This window comes from Centropristis striata, chromosome 9 (assembly GCF_030273125.1).
Source record: "Centropristis striata isolate RG_2023a ecotype Rhode Island chromosome 9, C.striata_1.0, whole genome shotgun sequence".
Taxonomy (NCBI): domain Eukaryota; kingdom Metazoa; phylum Chordata; class Actinopteri; order Perciformes; family Serranidae; genus Centropristis; species Centropristis striata.
This window is the reverse complement of record NC_081525.1, coordinates 9,433,567-9,457,899: the sequence shown is the minus strand read 5'-3', so window position 1 is coordinate 9,457,899 and position 24,333 is coordinate 9,433,567. Positions and strand designations below refer to the sequence as shown.

At 36.7% G+C, this 24,333-nt stretch overlaps 1 protein-coding gene across 2 annotated transcripts; it reads left to right on the top strand.

Moving 5' to 3' along the window:
• The first annotated feature begins 643 nt into the window (after positions 1-643).
• On the top strand, positions 644-20,930 carry rad23ab (RAD23 homolog A, nucleotide excision repair protein b). 2 transcript variants are annotated; one of them, XM_059341677.1, is made up of 10 exons: positions 644-979; positions 4,334-4,415; positions 6,719-6,798; positions 8,878-9,341; positions 11,281-11,327; positions 13,345-13,472; positions 13,550-13,667; positions 15,749-15,930; positions 17,459-17,605; positions 19,601-20,930. In XM_059341677.1, exons 1-10 carry the CDS (start codon positions 911-913, stop codon positions 19,712-19,714), a joined length of 1,431 nt encoding a protein of 476 aa, XP_059197660.1. In that variant the 5' UTR covers positions 644-910; the 3' UTR covers positions 19,715-20,930. The 2 variants fall into 2 exon arrangements, with proteins under 2 accessions (XP_059197660.1, XP_059197659.1); XM_059341676.1 differs by having other exon boundaries at positions 645-979; positions 15,746-15,930.
• Positions 20,931-24,333: the final 3,403 nt, after the last annotated feature.

Below are 24,333 nucleotides of genomic sequence, written 5' to 3'. Positions count from 1 at the left end.
GTCTCAGTCAAAGGAAACCGCAATTTTTATGATTTTTTTTTCTCCAAAATAAAGCAAAATCGAAATATAAAACTTTGTCACGAGATAAAACAGACATCAAGGAGTTCATTTTTAATTATAACCCAATTTTCTACAAAAATGTAGTTACTGCAGTTAGGCTTTGTAGAGCAGTACACATAGATGAGAAAATGGTGCCCTTCATGTGAATTAATTAATTCATGATGCAGACACAAAAAGAAGCCTTTAGGTCAGGGGTCTCAAACTCAAATTACCTGGGGGCCGCTGGAGGCAGTATCAAAATGACCAAAATAAGACACAAAATGACTAAAAAAAGACACAAAATGACAGAAAAAAACTAAATTACATTAAAAAAAAAGACACAAAATGACCAAAAAATACACAAAATTACTAAAAAAAAAAAGACACAAAATGACTGAAAAAAAGGACACAAAATAACCCAAAAAATTCACAAAATTACTTTAAAAGACACAAAATTACCAAAAAAGACAACATTATTTAAAAAAAGACACAATTATTAAAAAAAGACACAAAATGATCAAAAAAAGACACAACATTATTTAATAATGTCATATGTTACACTTTTGGTGAAGTTTTTTGTGTTTCCTGCAAAACTTGAAAAAATGAGTTAGGCGATTATTTTAACAGGGTGACGAGTTGGGATATTTCCGACAGCCCCCGAAGGTGGCAGCGTGTTGTGACCTTCCTCCACCAGTAGATGGCGTTCGTGCTCAGCCTGATTCGCTGCACTGAGACCGCTGAGTCACACATATATTTAGCTAGACCCGGGCAGGTATATAGATACTGTGCGATAATAAGAGCGGCTACAGTTTATAATTTGGAGTGAGTGCACCGTTTTTGACCCCAGCAGCCTTTGACACCGCGTCGAAAGATGCTGACGATAACACTGAAGACCCTCCAACAGCAGACGTTCAAAATAGAAATAGACCCAGAGTTGACGGTGAGTAACGCTAGAAGTTAACGGGGATGAAGTAAACACGGCCAGGCCGGTGTTGTGTCCTTACTGGTTTCCGAACTAACTGGTGCCCTTACTGCTGTCTGCAGCTGTTTTCTGCCTCATTTAGCAGATTCGTCACATATTTAATAAACATATACAGTCATGGAAAAAATGATTAGACCACCTATGTTTTCTCCTTGCTTTATTGATCATTTTAATGCCTGGTATGACTAAAAGTGCATTTGTTTAGAGAAATATAATGATAACAACAAAAATAGCTGATAAGAATTTAATTGAAGAACTGATATCTAGACATTTAACATGGTTTTCTTGATAATGATGTTGGTTATAATCAATAAAAACATGGAAAATGTCTAGATATCAGCTCTTAGATTCAACTTTTATGAGCTATTTCTGTTGCTGTCATTATATTTGTCCAAACAAATGTACTATTAGTTGTACCAGGCATTAAAATGAACAAGAAATTGAAGAAAACAAGGGTGGTCTAATATTTTTTTCCATGACTGTAGAGGTGATGAAACAATTAAATTTTGCTGTAGTGAATTGAAATCCAGCTCTGACCGATCTTGCAAACATTATATTTTCATGCTTTCTTTTTAATTATAGGTTGCTGTGATTTAGTGTTCACTTATACAACAATAATATCCACAGTAGGAGATGCGACCTGGAAATCAGCAGTTAAATGTTTATTAAATATGTGACGAATCTGCTAAATGAGGCAGAAAACAGCTGAAAACACGAGTACGAGCACCAGTTCGTGTGGAAACCAGTAAGGACACAACACCGGGAAGGCTGGCATGGAGACTGAAGCTAATGTTAAGACAATATGACTGGCCTCAGTGAATGCTGCTTCACTTTATAAAGGAAATAGGAGAATTAATTTCGCTTTTTTTTAAAGGACGTTACGTTAATGTGACAAATAAGCGGCCAGACAAGTGTAGTATCTTACAGTAACTGAGTTCATGTGAGGTAATGTAGCTCGAGTTAAACCGGAATTGGGCAGGTTTCCCTTCAAAGTAAAAGCGAACTGTAATTAAATTATTAAGTATTAAAAGTACACCATATCCTAAAGAACATTGCTACAAATATACGTTTTCATTTGCACGGTAAAATGTATGGTCTGTAGTCCATTAGCTGTTTTCCCTTTGAATCTTTGTACTCATCAGGGAATATTACAAAGTAGCAGCATGGAGCGTTTGTGTGAAAACACGCACACGGAAATGTCCGTGGTGTTTTGTTTGAGCTTGACAGTCTTTGACTTGTTTCGCCATGAATGACTGTGCAATATTTTAAACTTCCTGTGCAGTAATTTGAAGCATCATCACTAAATCTTTTTTTAGATAAAAGAAAAAAAATTTTTTTTCGACGTTTCTTCTTATCATAGGTTACCATATAACATTATATTAGGTTTATGTTTATTTGCACAGTTAGAATTACATAAAATGACAAAGATAACATATAGTGTAAAGTGCAGGGAGAGGCAGAAAACCCAGATGGGCATATTTAAAGCCTCCACCTAAAATTTCATAGCTATAAGAAAGTAATCGAAGTAGATAATGATAATAGAAAAAACATGAATAACATAAGCAAAAAGTTATAATGACAATAACAAAAATAATATTAAAACAAAAATGAACATGATATAAGAGTGTATTTGTGTGTGAATTAGAATTTTAAAACAGCAGTTAAATGGGCTTTTAGACATCGTTTTGGAACATTTTATGGGGATGGAGTTATTGATGAGATGGAGTATTCCATAATTTAGTCAATAAATTGAACAATAAATTGACCTCTGCATGTAAGAAATCTTGGAGAATGAAGATCTAGAGATTAGTTTATTAGTTTTGTTTATTATTAAGATCCCCATTAGCTGCAGCTAAGCCACAGCTATTATTCCTGGGGTCCAACAGTATCAAATATACAGTTGAAAACACAAAACATAAACATTATTAAAGTTAAAAACAAAAACAAATAACAAGTGAGCGATATGCTTCACCTAACAAAACAAAAAACAGAGTGAGCGTTTACACTTCTTAACTGTGCTTCATTCATTCTTCGTTATATTAATTATATTATTAATATTACACACATTTCTACATATCATATATGTAAACTTCATTACACAATTTACTAACACATAATACATATATTGTATATACATCCATTCTACAGCATATAGATCATAATAACACATATATCTATAGAAATATACTACATACATATAAATATACCATGTTTTCTTACTTTCATAAATACTGTTTTATTAATATTTTGAATTGCTTTATGTTAGTGGTGAGTTTGATATTTTTAGGCAGTGAATTCCATTCTGTCATACCTTTATTCAGAACCGTTTGATGGCGTTAGATCTTGCTTTAGGTAATGTAAAGTTTCCTACAGCTACAGCTGGTGATATATGTATGACTCTCTGCACTAAAAGCGAGGTTTTTAAAACAAAATAAAAGGTGCTTTTAGGACAGATATATTTCTAATAACAATAAACAGTGAGTACAATAGTCTGCCTTTGACCAATAACCAATTAAGTTTCTTGTGCATAGAGATTATATTTGTCCTGTAGTCACACTTTAGTATTCTGCGGGCAGCTCTATTCTGTATACATTGTAGTTTATTTAACATGTCTCCAGTGGCATTCGACTAGACAAGATTGACGGGTTGGATAAGAGTGAACTTGAGAATTAAATTTAAAATAAGTCTTAAAGTGCTTTGGAAAGTTTTCATGATCTGAATATACCTTAAAAATAAAAACGCATATTTGAGAGATATTGATGTCATGAACAGTAAATATCTGGAGTTCCTGAAAAAGAGGTACAGATGAGTCATGTGACTCAGATCGATTACTGCAATTGAACTAATGTTTCTTGTAAATGAACTGACTCAAATGACTATGCAAGGCTATAATGACATTGGCAGCACACACCATAGTACGTGCTTAAAGAGCTCTAAGTTATAAAGATTAGATTTTTGGCTTTTAAAAACAATAACAAAAAAATCAGAAAATATTGTTTTGCAGCTCTCTATTACAAAAACTGCTGATCAGATCACCCATGTATATATCAGAGTTGAATACATTCTTTCTATCATTTCTCCTTTTGTAGCCAATTCATTTGAAACAGTCGCTGGAAGTTGAGCAGTTTCTATGAAAGCATCAATCTTAACAGTAACACATTCCCTCATATGATGTAATGACATTCCCAGCAACAACCATCAAGCCTTAAACTGACCCTCTAATATTCAGCGACATAGTGCTGAGAGTTGGAGTTTTTTTCCATATCAATAACTGTTCCACTAATATATATGTTTCTTTTGTTGATATGTCAGGTGGAAGCCCTGAAGGAGAAAATTGAGAAAGACCGAGGAAAAGATGCATTTCCTGCTGCAGGACAAAAACTAATTTATGCAGGTGAGCCACAGGATGACAGCATTGAAAATGATCCTTGGTTTGTTTAATTGTGAGTGTTTGTTAAAATGATAAACTGGCATTCAACACTTGAAGTAGACTGGTACTCACTGGTATGCAGTATTGGCACTTCCACATTTTACTCTTGGGCGTACTGTGACTTTTTCTTGTATACGAGGGCTTGTCACCAGCTGCACTCATACTTTTTTCTGCCATCTCTATATCAAGCTCCCTGTGTGATTTATATTGACTCTAAATAAACTTCAAGGAATCAAGTTTGTAGCTTCATGTAGCTACAGAGTGCACTGCTGCTTCATAATGTTCTGCCTGCAATGATGGACTTCATGGTGCATTCAGGTGCACCTTATACATTTTATAAACAGGAGAATACATATTTAACAGCAATACAGAATGTCCTTACAGAAAGAGCCTTACTGCATTCTCTTAACCCATATCGGCCTAAAACGCCTAGAAAAAAGGCCTGTAAAACCTCTGGGCGATTTTAAAATAACCCCCTAAAACCTGAAGTTTTTCTGGAAATTGTCAACGCCTACTAAATAATAGATTTTTCAGCCTCTGTAGCGGATAGAAATGAAATTCAAAAAGTATTTGAGAGCTTATAGCTTCTGAGATGTTGAGTTTATTTGTCCAAACCTTCAATAACGTTTTTAAAAAATCAACGTGTTGCATTGCAGCACTCCCACATGTGTTCTGATGCATTTCATTGGCCAAGAGACAGAGATAGGTAGAAAAAACTACAAATGCTACAAAATGACGTATCCGCTTTCCCGGCTTTTATGGTAGAATAACGCAACAGCAATCCCGGTTTTAATGGTAGAAATGCAGTAATACTTTCCCGGCTTAAATGGGTTAAATTATAGTTTTATACTTTGAATTGACTTGGCACCTAAATTATTTATTTTCCATAACAAAGGTCAAATAAAGACATTTCCAACATAACTAGAGCCAGAAAAGGCACAAATTGGTGAGCACCACTTGTGGCCAAACTATGAGAGCCAAAATGCACTCCTAGGTATCCACAAGTAAGAAAAATGATTGGAAAACATTCCACCTTACAGAATGGCTCCAATCTGTTAAGTTATTATCATCATTATTATTGTTAGTATTTGAACACCACATGCTTTATTGTTTACCTGAAGCACTAAAGCCACCTTGAGAATATTCACTGAAGCAGTGTTAGGTGGTTATTATTAGTCCATGGTTTGATTTTAGATGATGTACCTAGGGCTGCACAATTAATCAAATTGTAATCGTGATCACGATTTTGGCCGCCAAGATTAAATTAACTTGATCGTCGGCGATATTTCCATTTTAAAATGCGGCTCTCCTGCATATCTAATCAATCACTTTCTACACCAGCAGTCCACCAACCACCAGGGGGCGAACGCATAGTTAGGGCTTCATGTAGCTGCCTAAATAAATAATGAGCGAGCGCTAAGCAGGATGTGACGTAGTACTGGAAGCCACAACAACACGCGCCATTTGTAAAAGCCGGCAAAGCAGTGTTGCTAACTTAGCAACTTAGTTGCTATATATAGCAACTTTTCAGACGTCCTTAGCGACAATTTTTCAAAAAAAGGGACTGGCAACAAATCCAGCAACTTTTTCTGCTGTTATTGGAGACTTTTGGAGACTCCTTCTTACTTCTCGAAGCTTCTTCTTCTTCTGAACTAGCCTGAAGCAGTACAGTCCTCCTGCAGCAGTCTCTCCCAGCTGCAGAGCTGGAGGGGATGCTAACCCCTTAGCGTCCAGTCTGCATATTGCTAACAGGCTAACAGTTAGCTCTGTAGCAGTACAGTGTGTATGTGCTGTTCCTATTGTTTGTTTAAAAGTAGTGCAATAAAAATACAGATGTTTTCCCTAACATGATTAATAATCGTGATTACAATATCGATCAAAATAATCGTGATTATCATTTTAGCCATAATCATGCATCCCTAGATGTACCCACAACCTCCCCAGTACCTAAAGCTCTTTGAACAAGACTATGTCACATCTGTTGTCAAGGTGTTGTGTATTACACTCTCCATCATTCAGAACAGCACTAACACTTGTCATTGCACCACGTAAAATGGACATTTTCATAGATCTAAGCCCATATATAAAATATTCAGAGACCTAACAAAACTCTCTACTCTGTACTTCTGATATGTTTTGACAAGTTATCTGATTTATGTTTAACTCTGTTTTATGTTTTCCAATATTGAAGGACTATCTTATCTTCTTATTCCAAATTGTGTGAAAAATACTTTTTCATATATGCAATTTTTGCTTGAATGTCACAGGCAAAATCTTAAATGATGACATCCCGCTGAAAGAGTACAAAATTGATGAGAAAAACTTTGTGGTGGTCATGGTTACCAAGGTTAGTGTCTTTTCAAATTGTTTTAGACAGTCATGTCATACTCCACTCTGCTGCTTTGCCTTGTCTTCAAATGGAGATACTGTTTATATTCAGTAATTATTTACAGTCTTACTTTTCTGTTTATGGTTGCTATTAAGCCAATGTCAACACGTCCTCTGTAGACATTTCACATTAAAAGCCTTACAACTGATCAAATCCAGCCCATTTCTGGTAGCCATTAAGTTTGAAACAGGTGTTGGAAATCCATCAGTTTCTATGACAGCAGCTTAACAATGCACAGTGGTGAGTATTGTCACAGCACAGGCATTGTTGGTGGTACTAGAAAAAAATGTCATTGTTTCAGGCATCACCAAATGGCAGGCTTTGGCCTGGACGCAGATCGAGTGACACTTCTATCCAGACCTGTGATCAATTTCTGATAAATGAATGAGAATAAAAATCTTCATGGAGCATTGTTTTTTTTTTTCACCAGACCAGTGGCTCAACTGCGAGTGCTTCTAATCCAGTGAATACAGTAATTCATTCACTCAACTGAGCCAATAAAATTGATTGTTTATCCCACATAGACAGCATGGAGCATGAAGAAACTGACCCTTTCACTTTCTGGCCACAGACTGTGTCTAAGACTGTTTGTCCTAAGTAGCTTACACAGCTTGATCATGTTTGGATCAACTGATGATTAAAACCAAGTACTTTTCCAAGCTCAACAGTGAGCACCTACTTATGTGCATGAGAAGGGTACTAATTACATTCAAGTCACACCACTGGCAGGGCAATCACAGGCCCATTTCTCTCACTAGGACAGGAAGTTGGGAAATTAATAAATCAAGATACAAGAGGCTGTTTAAAGCTTCAGCCACAAGTTCAGCCACAAATTAATTGTTCTAGGACTAATTTTATTCATGGTAAATATAGCTGTTTGTTTTCCATACAAGTACCACACAAGTTCACCGGTCAGGTCTTCAGACTATGACAGGGCTTCTTACACATAACCATTCATGCTCTCATTCAGAATTAAACAGTTAAGAGTCACCAATAAAACCTAAATTGCATGTCCTGGAGAGAACCCACAGGAGAGATCATGCAAACTCAAGACAGAAGAACCGCAAGCCAGATTTGAACCTCTTTCTGTGCGTTGATAGTGATAACTACTCCACCGCATTGTAGCCCTGACTATAAATAAGGCAATAATACGTAAAAATTAACATTGCACATGGATTTTGTTTGATAGATGCAGCGGTATGCTATCGGTCAGAATTTGGGCATGAGGTTCAGACCTTTGCTGGGAAGGAAATTATACTTACTGGACATCTTTGAATGAAATAGAATACTCCTGTTCTAGGGGGTTGAATTAAATGAACCAGCATCTAAAATGCTGCAACATATACTGAATGTCCTGATTGCCAACAACGAGAAAAGATGCAGACTAACCCTGGCAAGCTCAACTTGGTCTCTGCTGTTGCTCACCTTGTTCCCACATGCAACACTGCTGATTCCACTGGAGATGGGCCTGGCATCCCCGCAAGTATCGAGAAATTTGGGTTAAGAAATAAGCAGACAGAAACATAACCAAAACACTTAAGGGATTATCGTCCATTACAGTCTCAGGAAAAGAGGGACACTATTATGTGAAGAACTCCTCTCTGCTGTGGGTCCGTATCGCTACTCTCTACCTCTGACAAACGACAAACAACAACCTGTAACTGTGACAATATTGCACAACTGTTGTACAGATTGAATCAGTGCTGTGCTAATGTACATTGCACTAAAATTGTCACGTAAGACAACATATTATGTTGTATACAGATATACAATATTTGTTTCGATTTTCTTTTGTCCAACAGCTTTAATTTGAGTTCTGATAACACTGATATGGAAATATAACTATGGAATCAACAATCTTTGCTTAGTTGAGTAATCAATGCACTGCTGTTACCTTTGGTCACACTACTATGTATATACTATACCACTACTATCCACACTACTATGTATATACTATACTACTACTATCCACACTACTATGTATATACTATACTACTACTATCCACACTACTATGATCAATTCTCTAATGTCTTTAGCCTAAACAAGCCCCTCCTCCACAAGCAGTCTCCCAGCCAACTCCCCAACCGGCTGCTGCTCCAGCTCCACCCTCAGCGTCAGGCCCAGCTCCAGACTCTGGCTCAACACAAGTGCCTTCAACTCCAACACATACAGTGTCGGCACCCACACCTGCCCCACAGCCAGTGCCTCCCTCCAAATCCCAGCCAGCAGTCCCAGAAGACGCCCCCCTTGCTTCGGTTGAAACCACTGCAGCCCTGGAGTCAGACACAGCCCCAGAGTCAGCTCCAGCTCCAGCTCCAGCCTCAGCCTCAGATGCTGCTCCAGCCTGTGCACCAGCTTCTGCTTCTGAAGCTGTCCAGACAGACATTGCCCCGGGCCCCGTAGACTGCCCCACCCCTACCGCCCAGCCAGAAGAGAAGCCAAGGGAAGACTCTGGGGATGAACCATGTGCCACTGCAGAAGTCCACTCCACGGTTTCAAGGTTGGAGGAACCTATGTAATCTGAGAGTTTAATTAATTATCTGGCTATCCGAGGAATCTGTTACAAATGTCATAACTGAGTTGGAAAAACTTGATTAGCTAGTAAAGCTGTTATTATATATGAATATTGTATGTATTTAACCCTTAATAGGGCACTCATTGAAATACTTGCAAATTCCAAATTTCAACCCTAGAGAATATTGGAGGATATTACATACAGCCAGAATGTGGACTGTGGAATGTGTAGAGGGGGGTAATATTTTGAGAAAAAAGTTTACAAGACTAAAGTGGCAAATCTATGAGAAAAAATTTGCAAATTTATGAGATTTAAAGTGGTGAATCTGCGAGAAAAAGTTGCTTTTCCCCCACTTTTTTCTCGTAAATCTGTGACTTTTTTTCGCGCAGATTTGCCACTTTAAATCTCTTAAATCTGCACATTTTTTTCTTGTAGAGTTGCCACTTCAGTCTAGTAAATTTGCAACTTTTTTCTCGATATATTACCATTTTGGATATCCACTGAAGTTACCAAATACGGTTCTTCGCCCGATAAAGGGTTAACAGAGAGCCTGTTACTGGACATACATAGCAGCTGAAGTATTTGTGACTTTTTCTTTTAGTTTAAGAATGCTGATGTAGCATTGTAGCACCAAACTGCATAACCTAGATGAGTATAATAAGACATAGGTCCATAGCTCTAAGATGGCAATGCTGTTCTGTCTGTCAGTCAGTTCACCAGAATGAACTTGTTGGTCCTGACTGAAATGTCTTAAGTATTGGAAAATTGCAATTTCATTTTGCACAAACATTTATATTTCCTTCAGGTTGAATTATAATATCCATTAACCTTGCCTCATGCTTGGTCATCAGTCATTACCCAGTACACTGGGCAATGACCAAAAACCTGTTAAGTGAATGACATTCCTGTCAGCCTCAGTGGTTCTTTGTGTTCGATTCAAATTAGCCAATGTCGGCATGCTGACAGGCAAAATTAGAGTGTCATTTTATTGTAGGTCAGCCAACCTACAACTTAACATTGCACTGATTCCCTCGACAAAAATTCAGTGGGATTTTTCCATTGGATTTTGGATTGTTGCTGAAAATAAGCTCAGTGGTAAACAAATGTATATGACAGTTGCTGATTTTGTTCAGTAATATAATATATAAGACAATAATAAACACTTCTATGATTTTTTAAGCATGACATTGCCAAAAGTTAAAAGCTAATGCGAGGCTGCATGGATACATTGTCACCACCTTTAAGCTAAGGATGATGGTATGGTCCACAAAAACCTCTTTCAGCACATTTTATGTTGTAGAACAAATGTTAAAATCTCTTAAAGGTGTGTTAACTACAGAGCTTATTTGCATCTAACAAAAAAAACTTTCAAATTCACCCTCTGACATTGAGACGAGGCAATGGGAAGTGTTAAAAAGCGGACTCGTTTCTGGGTTTTTAGGACTCATTCCAGCAACACTATAACAGCTAAAAATCAGCATTTTAGCATTGTCACTGTTAGCATGTTAGCATTTAGCAACCTCACAGAGTAGGCCAGGTAGACTTCTGGTTTAGTTTTTCAGTTAAAACTGATTGTTATGCTTATTGTTAGAGCTGCAACACTTGGTTGATCAAACATTAAGTCAGTCGGCAGAAAATAATCAATTCATCGTTTCATGCAAGTAGTTTTTAATGCAAAAATGGCAGGAAAAAAAAGCTATTTTTAGCATCTCAAATATGGAGATATGCTGTTTTTCTATGTTTTATAGCATATGACACTGAATATCTTTGGGGGTGTAACAGACAATTCAAGAGATTGAGAAAATAATCGTTAGATGAAGTGATAATGAAAATAATCCTTAGTTGCAGCCCTACTTACTGTAATTGCTTATACTTTAGAATTGTATTTACTCAGGCATTTTTCTCTGTTAATTTTCTCTCAAAGCCTCGTTGATGAACTGGGCCTCCTTGAAGAAGCTGCATCAATACTAGGTAATGCACCTGTGATTTTTTTCCCCTCGGTCAAAAATGAAAAAAAAAGCTTATATATTTCTTCTGCTTTTTTTCTTTAAACCTTAGTGCATGGTTGATCAAATCAAATCAAAATGACTTTATTTAACCCCGAAGGGAAATTCAGTTAGTCTGTTAGCTCTGTTAGAATGAGACAGTCTGATATCTGTAGGAGTGAAGGATCTTTTGAATCTCTCCGTCCTGCAACAGAGAGAGAGGAGCCGTCCACTGCTGTTTTTTTGGTCCATTAATGTTTTGTGTAACGCTTTATAATAAGGTCCTTAATAACCATTAATTAACAAGTAATAAGGCATTGTTCTCGCTTTAGATCCGGTAGTTGCAAAAAGCATAGTTAACTTATAGTTAACTTATAATAGATGAGCAATAAAGTATATTTTAATGTCAATAAGCAAACAAAATAAGATTAATAAAGGCATGGCAAAGACATAATGGGTGGGTCATGGGTGTTTGTAATGCTATTATGAACAATTATAAGATACTCATGAGGCTTTTATTAATGTTCTTAAGCATTTGCAAACTCTTAACAAGTTTTTTATTAGTGCTTATAAATCTCTTATAGCCTGCTATAAGCTGTATTATAATGCCATTATTAACACTTATATAAGCTTATAAACACACAATAATGTTAATAAGCATCTTGTAAGGACTTACAAGGGCCTTATTACTTGTTAATTAATGGTTATTACAAGGATCCCTGTGTCTGATGCTGCCTCCCCAGCAGACTGCAGCATAAAACAACACACTACCACCACAGACTGATAAAACATCTGCAGCATCTTACTACAGATGTCAAAAGATCTGAGCTTCCTTAAGAAAAAGAGGGGGCTCTGCCCCTTTTTGTAGAGAGTCTGTGTTTAGGGACCAGTCCAACTCAGACGCTCTCTACAAGTAGATGATAGAGTTTGAATGAACTTGCTAGTATGAATGTGTGTTCTAACCAAATCGAAAGGCAAAATGTTTCTACCTGTTCTGAACAGCCTTCTCCCTGTTGCGTCTCTGCCTCCCTGCTCCTGAACACTGCTGTGTCTTTAGTGTGTCTTTTTAGTCTCAACACGATGATTTGTCCAAATAGGTTTAACGGTGCATACTTTCAGACAGTCCCTTCAGAGACATTGTTGGTATTGCACTCCGTTAAATTTGGGTCGTAGAGGTCTAAAAAAAATAGCCATGAAATTGTCAGATGCAAGTCCCCATTACACAGTGAGAAAGGGGTCTTAAATGTCCTCAGTGGACAAGGGAGATGGCATTAGAAGATAACAAAAACGTGATTTCTCCAGCTAGATTTCTGTTGGACTATATATATATATGTGTATATATGTGTGTGTATATATATATATATATGTGTGTGTGTGTATATATATATATATGTATGTATATGTATATATGTATATATGTATGTATATGTATATATGTATGTATATGTATGTATATATATATATATGTATGTGTATATATATATGTATGTATATATGTATGTATATATATATGTATGTGTATATATATATGTATATATATGTATATATGTATGTATATGTATATATATATGTATGTATGTGTATATATATGTATGTATGTATGTATATATATATATGTATATATGTATGTATATATGTATGTATATATATATATGTATGTATATATATATATATATATATATATATATATATATATATGTATGTATATATGTAACAATTTCCCGAACGGCATGCCATAATGTATGAATGTATGAAAGAAATAGAAAGAAAAAAGCTTAAGTGTACTGACGATCAGACAACTGCTACTGCTCAGAATGTTCCATCATGTTTCTTACATCCCTGTGTCATTGTAAGCAGCTGTACTAAATTAACATCACATCTAATACCATTAGTATTATAATTTATGACCATTGTAATTATCTAAACTTATTGACATTAAGATGTATTACTTTAAATCCATTGACCTCATTGTCTTTGTCTTAACTCTCCTTCTGTTTCCACAGTGACAGGTCCAGCCTATGAGAACCTGGTGTCAGAGATCATGTCTATGGGTTATGAGCGGGAGCAGGTAGTCGCTGCACTCAGAGCTAGTTACAACAACCCAGACCGAGCAGTGGAGTATTTACTCATGGTGAGGATTCAACCTGCCCATATCTTTTACTGTCATTGTGGCCTGCAACTGTGTTCTAAAATGTTAATGACCTGCAGGGTATACCAGCAGAGGCCAGTGATCTGCCACTTCAGGAGCCAGTTAGACACAGCGCTCCATCCAACCCCCCCACCCCTGCCACACAAGAACCAGCGCAGCCCCCAGCAGTGGCTAACAGTAAGACCACACGTTTATCACCTTTATTTTAATTTTATTTTTTTATACTTATATATATATATATATACAGTACAGGCCAAAAGTTTGGACACACACCTTCTCATTCAATGCGTTTTTCTTTATTTTCATGACTATTTACATTGTAGATTCTCACTGAAGGCATCAAAACTATGAATAAACACATATGGAATTATGTACTTAACAAAAAAAGTGTGAAATAACTGAAAACATGTCTTGTATTTTAGATTCCTCAAAGTAACCACCCTTTGCTTACTAGAATATAAGACATGTTTTCAGTTATTTCACACTTTTTGAAGTGTTCATTAATAGTTTTGATGAATTTACAATGTCAATAGTAAATGTCAATAATGTCAATAATAATAATAATGAAAATAAAGGAAATGCATTGAATGAGAAGGTGTGTCCAAACTTTTGGCCTGTACTGTATATATATATATATATATATATATATATATATATATATATTTTTTTTTTTATTAGTTTTTATGTCCGGAATAGTCAAACATGACAACATCACAGTACATTCAAATGACCCTTGATTGAATGACCCTCCTCGTTTGTCAAGAACGCCGTCCATTTTTTCCATCTTGCATAATACAGGCCTCTTTTTAGTCTGAGCAGGAAGGTTAGTTTCTCCATCTGGTGAATTTCTTTAATGACCTCTAACCAGTCAGAGGTTGTGGGTGGGTCAGACTGCAGCCACTTACGGGTGATAGCTTTTTTTGCTGCTGCAGACATTATCCTCAAGAGGTATCTATCATTTTCTGCCATCCCGTCTGGTAAATCACTTAGAAAAAGAGTTGTAAATGGCAGAGAAACCTGTTGTCCCAGTATCCTTCGTATGGTTTTCACAATATCGTCCCAAAAATTATAATTTTTTTTATTTTTATTTTTTTATTTACTTTTTATTGAGGAAATTTTAACATTTTATACAGAACAAAGAAACAGGAACAGTTGGGTGGGGGGTACTTAAACCACACAGCATCATCTTTTTCACCTAGTATCACCATTTGCAGCAGTCGTCATTAGTTAAACTTTAGTTAAACGACAGCTTTATATAAAGTCAGATCTTATAGGCTTGACATATTCTCTCCATTTTGACCAAGTTTTATAAAATGAGTCCATTTGCAATTTCAGTTGAAAAGTCACTTTTTCCATTTTGTTGATTTCTTGTATTATGTTGATCCAGACCTCATGTCTTGGTTGCTCAGGCTTGAGCCATCTTCTGGTAACTGCCTTTTTGCTTGCTGCTAAAAGAATATCAAGCAGTTTCTTGTCTCCATTGTTAAAGCCGTCTAATGTTATGTTACAGAGATGCACAGTTTCAAATAAAAAGGGGGAAAACAATTGAGAACACATTCTGCATATGATGATGAATCTCAACCCAATACCTTTGAATAATTTGACAGCTCCAGAAAACATGGAAATGATTAGCTCCTTCTATACCACACCTCCAGCAGGCATCTCCAGTTCCACGGTATCTTTTTTGAGCTGGTGTAATGAAAAAACGCATAATATTTTTCCAACAAAATTCATGCCAGATATTTGACCCAGTTGAGACCCAGTTGGATTTTACAGATGTGCTTGTCTTGGTTTTTTACCCTTCCATAGAAACCTTGACAGAATTCTGTCCCATTCTACTTATCACCTTTATTATGCAGATATATTTTCTATTATACTTTCTACATAATATATATAGTATTATAATATATTTCACCTTTTGGCTACACAGTGTTTGACTCCGGCCTGCAGCTCTTCTGTGTGGAGTTTGCGTGTTCTCCCCGTGTCAGAGTGGGTTCTCTCTGGGTACTCCAGCTTCCTCCCACAGTCCAAAAACATGCACTTAGGTTGACTTGGTGCCTCTAAATGGCCCGTAAGTGTGAATGAGAGTGCGACTGTTCGTCTCTATGTGTCAGCCCTGTGATACTCTGGAGATCTGTCCGCCTCTCGCCGCTGAAATATGCATCTGCAATCATTTCTGCTTATTGCCATTGATGGCACCAAAAAGAACAAAACGGAGATCTTCAAGAGCAATAACCAGCTGGTCCCCTCCCCAGCAGGGCCGGTGTCTGGCAGCCAGCCTCCCTCTGCTGGGGGAGGCTCTGTCTCCACCGGGAATCCTCTGGAGTTCCTGAGAGACCAGCCTCAGTTCCAGCAGATGAGACAGATCATCCAGCAGAACCCGGCCCTGCTACCAGCCCTGCTGCAGCAGCTCGGCACAGACAACCCGCAGCTCCTGCAGGTAGCAGCCAGCACACTCACAGCAACACAGCGGCTTATGTTGGGGTAAAAGAATGGTTTCTGCCAATCTGGGATTTTTTAATGGACCATTTCAACATTGAATGATTGAAAGACATTTTAACCCTTTATCGGGCGAAGAACTATATTTGGTAACTTCAGTGGATATCAAAACGGGGTCCTCGTGTCTCTCTGTCAGGTCGTAGAACCACATGGACTTGTACGAGGAGAACTTGACTATGACGGCATATTAAGGCATAAGTATGAATAAAAATAAAAATACAAACTGGGGGGGGTGTGTGCAAATTTACTAGATTAAAGTGCCAAATCTACAAGAAAAAAATGTGCAGATTCAATAGTTTTAAAGTGGCAAGTCTGCTCGAAAAAAGTTGCAGATTTACAAGACGAAAGTGGGGGAAAAAACAACTTTTTTTTCGCAGATTCAGCACTTTAAATCTCATTAATGTGCACATTTTTTCTTGTAGATTTAACACCTTAATCTCGTAAACTTTTTTTCTCAAAATATTACCCCCCTCCCCCGGGTCCGTATTTTTTTTACACATTCTAGCTGTATGTAATATACTATAGTATATAAATTTGGAAGTTGCAAGTATTTCAATGAGTGCCCTATTAAGGGTTAAAATTGTAGCTGATATAACCCATGAGCCACAGAAACTTATTCAAACTTTCAACACAACTGTACAGTATTCTTTACACAAAGAGTGTCTTATTCCACAAACACTTGCCACCTGAGGAGCCATTTAAATTGAATTTCATTTAACCTTTATTTAACCAGATAAAAAACCCATTGAGATCAAGACCTCTTTTACAAGGGTGACCTGGCCAAGAAGGCAGCAGCACACGTCAAAAGTTACAAGACAGACGAACAATAACAATAAACAGGCAGCGAAAAGTCCAACATATTAAAAGTACTAAAGTGCAAGTGAATAGGCGGTATAAATAGGTAGCATAAATAAGCAGTATAAAGTGCAGCAGTGATAAATACAGTAGCAAATTAGGAACATGAGCACTGTGCAAAAGATTTACATTGACGTTTTTTGAGAGTTGTGCGAAATGCTCCCAAAGGAATCAGTTCTGATAGTTTCAGCTCAGATTGAAGGGTATTCCAAGCAGAGGGGGCAGAGAAACTGAATGCTTTTTTACCTTTTTCGGTCCGGACACGAGGGACAGAAAGGTGCACAATATCATTGGATCTGAGGTCATAACGGCTGAATCACATTTAATCGCTCATGATAAAATTGGCAGAAATTTGAATCCAATGAAAATGTTTTTATGAATGCCTCAACACAATTCCAATACATAACAACTAAGAATATATTTAAATAATATTTTGCAATTGTGAACGATCTAGTTATGTTACAAAAGTTTGACCTAATTCATCTGATGAAATGATGGAGGTCTATCATCATCTATATACTGTTTGAATGAGTAGTTGATCAATAACCATAATTAACTTATCCATTCACTCGCTATATTGTAGTATTTATATTGTTTGTATGTATAACTTGCAGCAGATCACGCAGCACCAGCAGCGTTTTGTGCAAATGCTGAATGAGCCACAAGGTGAAGACGGAGGAAGGGTGGGGGCCGTGGCCCCAGGGTCCCCCCACACTAACCTCATCCAGGTCACGGCGCAGGAGAAGGAGGCCATCGAGAGGGTCAGTGTCCTCATAAAGTCTCATTGAATTGTCTTGTTGCCTGGAAAACTGCACAACTTGAGCTATTATGAAAATAGGCTGAAAATGTACTTATTAATGGTTTGCAAAGTATGCAGTCCGTGGCCTAGAGCATTGGTTCTCAACCTTTTTTCAGTGATGTACCCCCTATGAATATATATATATATAATTTTTTTTTTTTTTTCCAAGCAAGTACCCCTAACCAGGGTAAAGCATTTTTGGTTGAAAAAAACAACAACTTAAAAACAGAGCGCTGTGCCATCAGTGTCTGATTTATTGAACTTTGGAACTGATAAACACTTACAAAATTCAAACATTTGAAAAAACAAAACAATTTTAAACATTTTAAATGTTAATAATCCATGACTAAATGTATTGCAAATTTTTCTCATCACTAAAATGTAGTGATTCAAACTAATGTAGTAAAAACAGTGACCATATACATATAACCATTTAAAACTATAAAATGAACCATTTAAAACTCCATAAATGTGCAATACACTGCTCATTTGTTGTGGTCTCTCTTGAACTATTTAGAAATATCGTCTAGGCCCTAGAGGATAGGAATCGGACTTGTAATCCCAGGACCCACAGTCCAAGCACTGAGGTGCCCTTGAGCAAGGCACCTAACACCCCCCAAGGGGTGGGTTAAATGCAGAGGTTGAATTTGCCCATTGTGGGATTAATAAAGTAATTCATCTTAATTTTGTATACTGAAGGTAAGATGTGTCATTGTGCAGTGAGTGAAATGACCCCTGCTGTATCTGTGTTACATGTATGTGTAAGTGTGTGCTCACTTAGCTGTTTCAGGCCACATTCACATGAAACCGGTGGTGCATTGATTAGCTTCAGGGATGTGCAGCAGTGTACCAGTGTCCCTTACATGGCCCATTCGTGTGACGTCATGTTGTTTAATTTAACACCCCAAATGTAGGACAACTTTTTTTTTTCACAATTCCGTCAGAATTTTTTATGATCTCGATATTTCCAACAGCACTTGAAGGAACTTCATTCATTTCACAGCAGCTAGACAAGAAAACTTGGAAGAACTGTGCCTTGTGATGGAGTTTGTTGCATGAAGTAAACTAAGCGAGGGTAAGTGCCTGAGTTTCATTTTTTACAATCATGGTTTTTTTAAACTTTCTTGTACCGAAGCTGTTCTCGGTCCCTGCTCCATGGCACCCTCTGAAGGACTTCAGGCCAAACTTCAGGCCAGCCTCACATTCACATTATCCAAAAGTTGAATGTGTTTCAACTTCTCCATTGCAGGTTGCTGTATTTCCCTTGCAGTGTGGGCAAAATGCATTACTCCCACTCAAGGAACTTTGATAACAGAGGGTTTTTTGCACTGCTAGATTTTGTGTGAAAGTGGCCTCAGACACAGCTGTAATTATGTATGTGTGTGTGTGTGTGTGTGTGTGTGTGTTGAATTAACATGTCTTTTTTTTTTTAACAATATTTTTATTAATTTTTCACTTTCTCAAGTAAAGGATGGTTACATAATATGGTTCACAGAAATAAAAAGCAAAACAAATAAACAAGTAAACAAAAAACAAACAAAAACATCAGCTCAGATCCGTATAAATAATACTGGGGGTTACAGTAATAATGTGTAGTATGAGCAGTCAAGAAAATCCCTGCAGCATGATATCAGGCTCTACATAATTCAAATAGGGTTCCCACACTTTATAGAATTGGTCTGTTTTTGAATGCAATATACATGTAAGGTGCTCTAATGGCACTAGATCAAATACCACTCTTTGCCAGCTTTTAACAGTTGGTACTTTTTGATTAATCCACTGCAATAAATAATATTTATATATAAAATATAAAATATGTAAGAATACAATACAACCTCTTATTATGTTTGGATGTTAAGTGTCGGCTTGGGAGACCCAGTATGAGAGACACAGGGTCCATCTGAAGTTCTAAGCCCAATATCTTCTCTATTTCAAATTAACATGTCTTGTGTTTCAGTTAAAAGCGCTGGGTTTCCCTGAAGGCTTAGTCATCCAGGCTTACTTCGCCTGCGAGAAGAACGAGAATCTCGCTGCTAACTTCCTGCTACAGCAAACGTGGGATGATGAGTAACCAGAGCTCAGCTGAAGTATCACCGTTCAACAGAGGACCGCAGAGTAGATGACAGCCCTGCTCAAGTCCACCGGAGAGAAACAAGAACAGGAGATGAAGAGGATATTTTTTCCACACATGTGACTGTAGTCTGATGACGGGGCTGATGGTAATGATGACAACATGCTGTTCAAAGTGCTGCCTGCCCTCCATGCAGCTGTGATGAATATCAAAGCAGCTCAAACTGAGCTGTGTCTCACTGCTGCTATCATTTCTGCTACCGCTTGTGCCAACTGATGACACTGAGAAAAGTCATGCCAGGAAACATGCCAACAGTCTGCATCACCTTCACAGGCCAACAGGCTTTGATTTGATAGGTCTTTGCCAGTAGAATGTGTTAAACATATACTACTGTACATAGAAAGTGTATGGCATTAATTTATGCATAAAAAATGTTTGCAAGCTGTCTGTTTTGGGTTTACCTGGAAGCGTGATGCAAATTGTTGACATTATTGTTTGAGAGCTAGCATTGCTATTTATTCAAATTCAGGTTTGATCATTAGTTTATTCTGCTTCTTTCATCCTTGGAAAAAATCCCAAACACTCAATATCTCAGACCTCTTATAGCACAAATGATGGTGGTGTATTTTGTTTGTTTTTTTTGTTCAAATTTGGTTCTGTCCATGGAAAATGACATCTCCAAGGTGATGAAAATGCTTGCAGATGTATTTGAAACTTTGCTGGTCATTCATGCCAGAATACGGAACAAATGTCAGGAATGGGAAGTAAAAAAATATTAGATAAGATAATAACTTTTGTCTTAAAAAATAACACCATCTTGTTAACATTTTGTTTTTTACCCATCGACAAGTCAAAAGGAAAGAAAAAGGACATTTAATAATATAGTATTTGATAATTTTGACTTCGTATGTAATACATTCACTCAGAATAGAATGTAGACTTTGATCTTGAAATCCTTATTATTTTGACTCATGAGTATATATATTTATTTTGATGTTTATTATTCCCAACATATTTGTGCACTCCAAGTATGTTCTGATTACTAGTCAAGATTATGTGTGCTGTGTTTTTTTGTTTTATTTTGTGGGTGCACACCCAGATGCAGCTTGAATTGTCATTCTGTTCCAACTATGGAGGGTTTGTCTTTTTGTTTTGTTTTTCAGTTTCAAGGTTGATTATGAATGGTCACATTGCATGGTTGCTGAGCTAAAAATTTGACCCAAAGAAAAGTTGTGTTCTTTCTTAATATTTCATTAGCAGGAATGATCATACATTATCATCACTGATCATACACTTCCAACTTTGAGACAGTAATTTTCTGTCAATACATCAATACATATGCATCTTGAAATTCTGAGAGTTTGAGCAATTGCTCCTTCATCCCCTTTGTTTGTTAAAGACTTAGGATTGGTGATCATAAGAGTTTTTTAATTTTATTTTTAACAATCTGTTAATTGTTTCAAAGGTGGGCTTAATGGAGCTTGAATAAGTGATAGATGCCAAACATTTTTTTTCCAGCTTTTAGCATGCACTTTGCTGTCTTTTGTTTTACTCTGTGTCAATGGGAAATACAAACTTTGGGTGTAAAAACACTCAACTGTGACAAATGCAGTTCTCTGTAGTACGGGGTGGTCGGTTGCATGAGAGAGAGTCCAAGAGTTGTAGCATGGCAGTGGGTTGGGCTGAGGAAAGCACCAATGTGGTGTTGCTCTGATCTCAGTTTATCTGTGGTTTTACCCACTTTTTGTTTGTGTGTGGTTTTTTTTAAAAGTGTATTAAGAAAATACAGAAAACCCTCTCAGCTTTAAATACACTAGTTGAGGTTTTGCTGAATAGTTATGAAATACTTTTGTTAAGGCATTGTAAAATAAATGGTCTTTGCAAGTGTTGGAGAGAAGGTGATGTTTTATCATGAATGAAAGTGCAAGCATGACTACAAGCCTCACATATTCCACAGTCAGGTACATTTCAGGTTAGTTTTAGCTGATGACTATGGAAGGCTGTTTGCAAGCATTGCAAGCATTTATTCCATATCCTTGATATCAGACGTCAGTTCCCTCCACTAGTGAACTAGTGTAAGCCAAAATACTCAGTCAGTCAGAGTGTTTCTTGATTTTACTAGTTGACTAGTTACGCACATTTACTAGTTAACTCATCCTGCCTGTATACACCACTTAAGAATGTGTAAATGCCATGTTGGTATATTTTTTTAAGCACAACCTCACCTATATGACCTAATAATAACAACTGTATTTTATTTGTGTCTTGTGTGTTTAGCGGAACAATTTTGGTCATTTTGTTTCTTTTTTTTTGGTAATTTTGTATCTTTTTTTTGTCATTTTGTGTCTTCTGTGTTTTATTGGTCATTTTGTCTCCTCATTTGTTTCTTTTTAAGTCATTTTGTGTCTTTTTTTGGTCATTGTGTGTCTTTTTTGTCATTTATGTCTTTTGTGTCTTTTTTTGGTCATTGTGTGTCTTTTTTGTCATTTATGTCTTTTGTGTCTTTTTTTGGTCATTTTGTGTCTTTTTATGTCTTTTGTTTTAGTAATTTTGTGTCTTTTTTTTGGTCATGTTGTGTATTTAGTCCTTTAGTCCAGCATAAAATGTCGTTTTGAATCTTTTTTTACTTTCAAAACACTATCATGGTTTATCATCATATTGGTATACCATCATCAAACTGAAACTGGCCTCATGGAGTTTACAGCCAGAACATTAGAGGTAAATTTACAGTAGGGCTCCACGCTGCTTTGTTTTATAGTCTGGTTGTCATGAAGAAGTCATGCTTTGGCGCTTTTGGTGACTCCGGAGGGTTAACTAGTGAGCATTTTAGGTTTACAAGTGAACTAGTAAGATAAAAAAAACTTTTAACTACTTAACCAGTAAACATTTGGGACCTCACTAGTTACTAGTTAAGTCCAAATGTCTCTCACTAGTGGACAATTTTGACCTCACTAGTTAACTAGTTGCTGAGAAAAAAAACTACCAAGAGTTTTTGTTCAACTAGTTAGACAAAATACCAAACTAATGGGACTTGTTGTAGTGTAACCAAGAGGAGCTCATTTATGCCTGAGGGGATTTTAGTTCTTCTACACCTTTTATAGTGTAGTTATTACATATTTTAGGACAGAAATATTCACATAAAATACATAAAATCATGTTTCCAAAAACAATACTTAACCAGCTGGGATAGACTATTTTGTGTATGGATTTTTTTTTTTTTTTTACCTTACACCTTTCCTTGGTAACATTATTGATTATTTCTGTAGCATCTCTTCGGTATTGCACTTTGTAGACGGTCCCTGCACAATGGAGCCACATCCGACAGCGCTTATAGGAGCCAATGGAAGTTGTCCTACTCGGAGGACGGCTCGTTTTGATGACAATCAGGTTGTAGCTTGCAGTGCAGTGTGTACCTAACTGGGTTCAGATATATGTGTTGTTTTTCTGAAAACAATGTTCCTTTGATTACTTATTGACACGGGAACAACGAATCTGTGAATATCTTTCTAACTTTACCGAACCAATTTCTCAGAGGTAGAAACTGAAACGCTGACGTCCAACAGGTGCAACAGAACCAACTGGTTTTATTTTGCAGCCTAAAAAGTGACATAAAAGGAAATCGTCACACTGTTAAAATAAATTGTTTTTTTTTTTTTTTTTTTTTTGTGCCTAAATCATCTCCTCATGACGCCGGCCACCTATGATAAAATCACCTGCATCCTCAGTTGATCAGATCATGTGATTTTACCCCTTTAAGTTAATGGCCTATGTCAAGTGTGTGACTTAAGCGGATTTATTATGCCTAAATCAAAATAAAATGTGACATAGGCATTTTTTTGAACATGCCTTTGTGACTTAAGCAAGATATGGTCACACTTTATTTTGAAGGTGTCTACATAAGAGTGACATGAGCGTGTCATAAACGTGTCATGAACATTAATGACACTTTGAAGTAACGTTAATGCTCATGATACTTGTCATGTCATGTTTATGACAGGCTTGTGTGACTCTTATGTAGACACCTTCAAAATAAAGTGTTACCATATCTTCCTTAAGTCACAAAGGCATGTTCAAAAATTGCCTAAGTCATTTATTTCTCTTAAGTTACATAATTTACACACAGTGTTATTACTGTGCCAATAGACGTCCTTTGTTACATCCTTTTTGAGTGAAATGATCAATAATTGTCATACTTTTGGTGAAGTTTTTTTGTGTTTCCTGCAAAACTTGAGTTAGGCGATTATTTTAACAGGGTGACGAAATGTAGATTTGGACAAACGACTCCCGGTGAGTGTGGAATGCTGTGTATAGCCTAATAGCCCAATATGCAAATAATGTTATTATAATGGATATATATTAGTATTAGAACGTTAAGATAAACATTCAGACTTAATTCTTTAAATTAAGTAATAATTCTCTCCCAGACAGAGGAGCGTGTGTCAGCACTTATTGGAAATGCTTCCGTTTCTGGAGTAACCACCGGAGTCCGAGCCGGAAAACGGTGGTGCGTTAAATGGTAAACATTTAACGCACCACCATAGCAGAAGTAGACAACATTTAGCGTACACTGTAAATAATCGCTGTGAAATCTACAGTTAATTACTGTTTATTCACAGTTC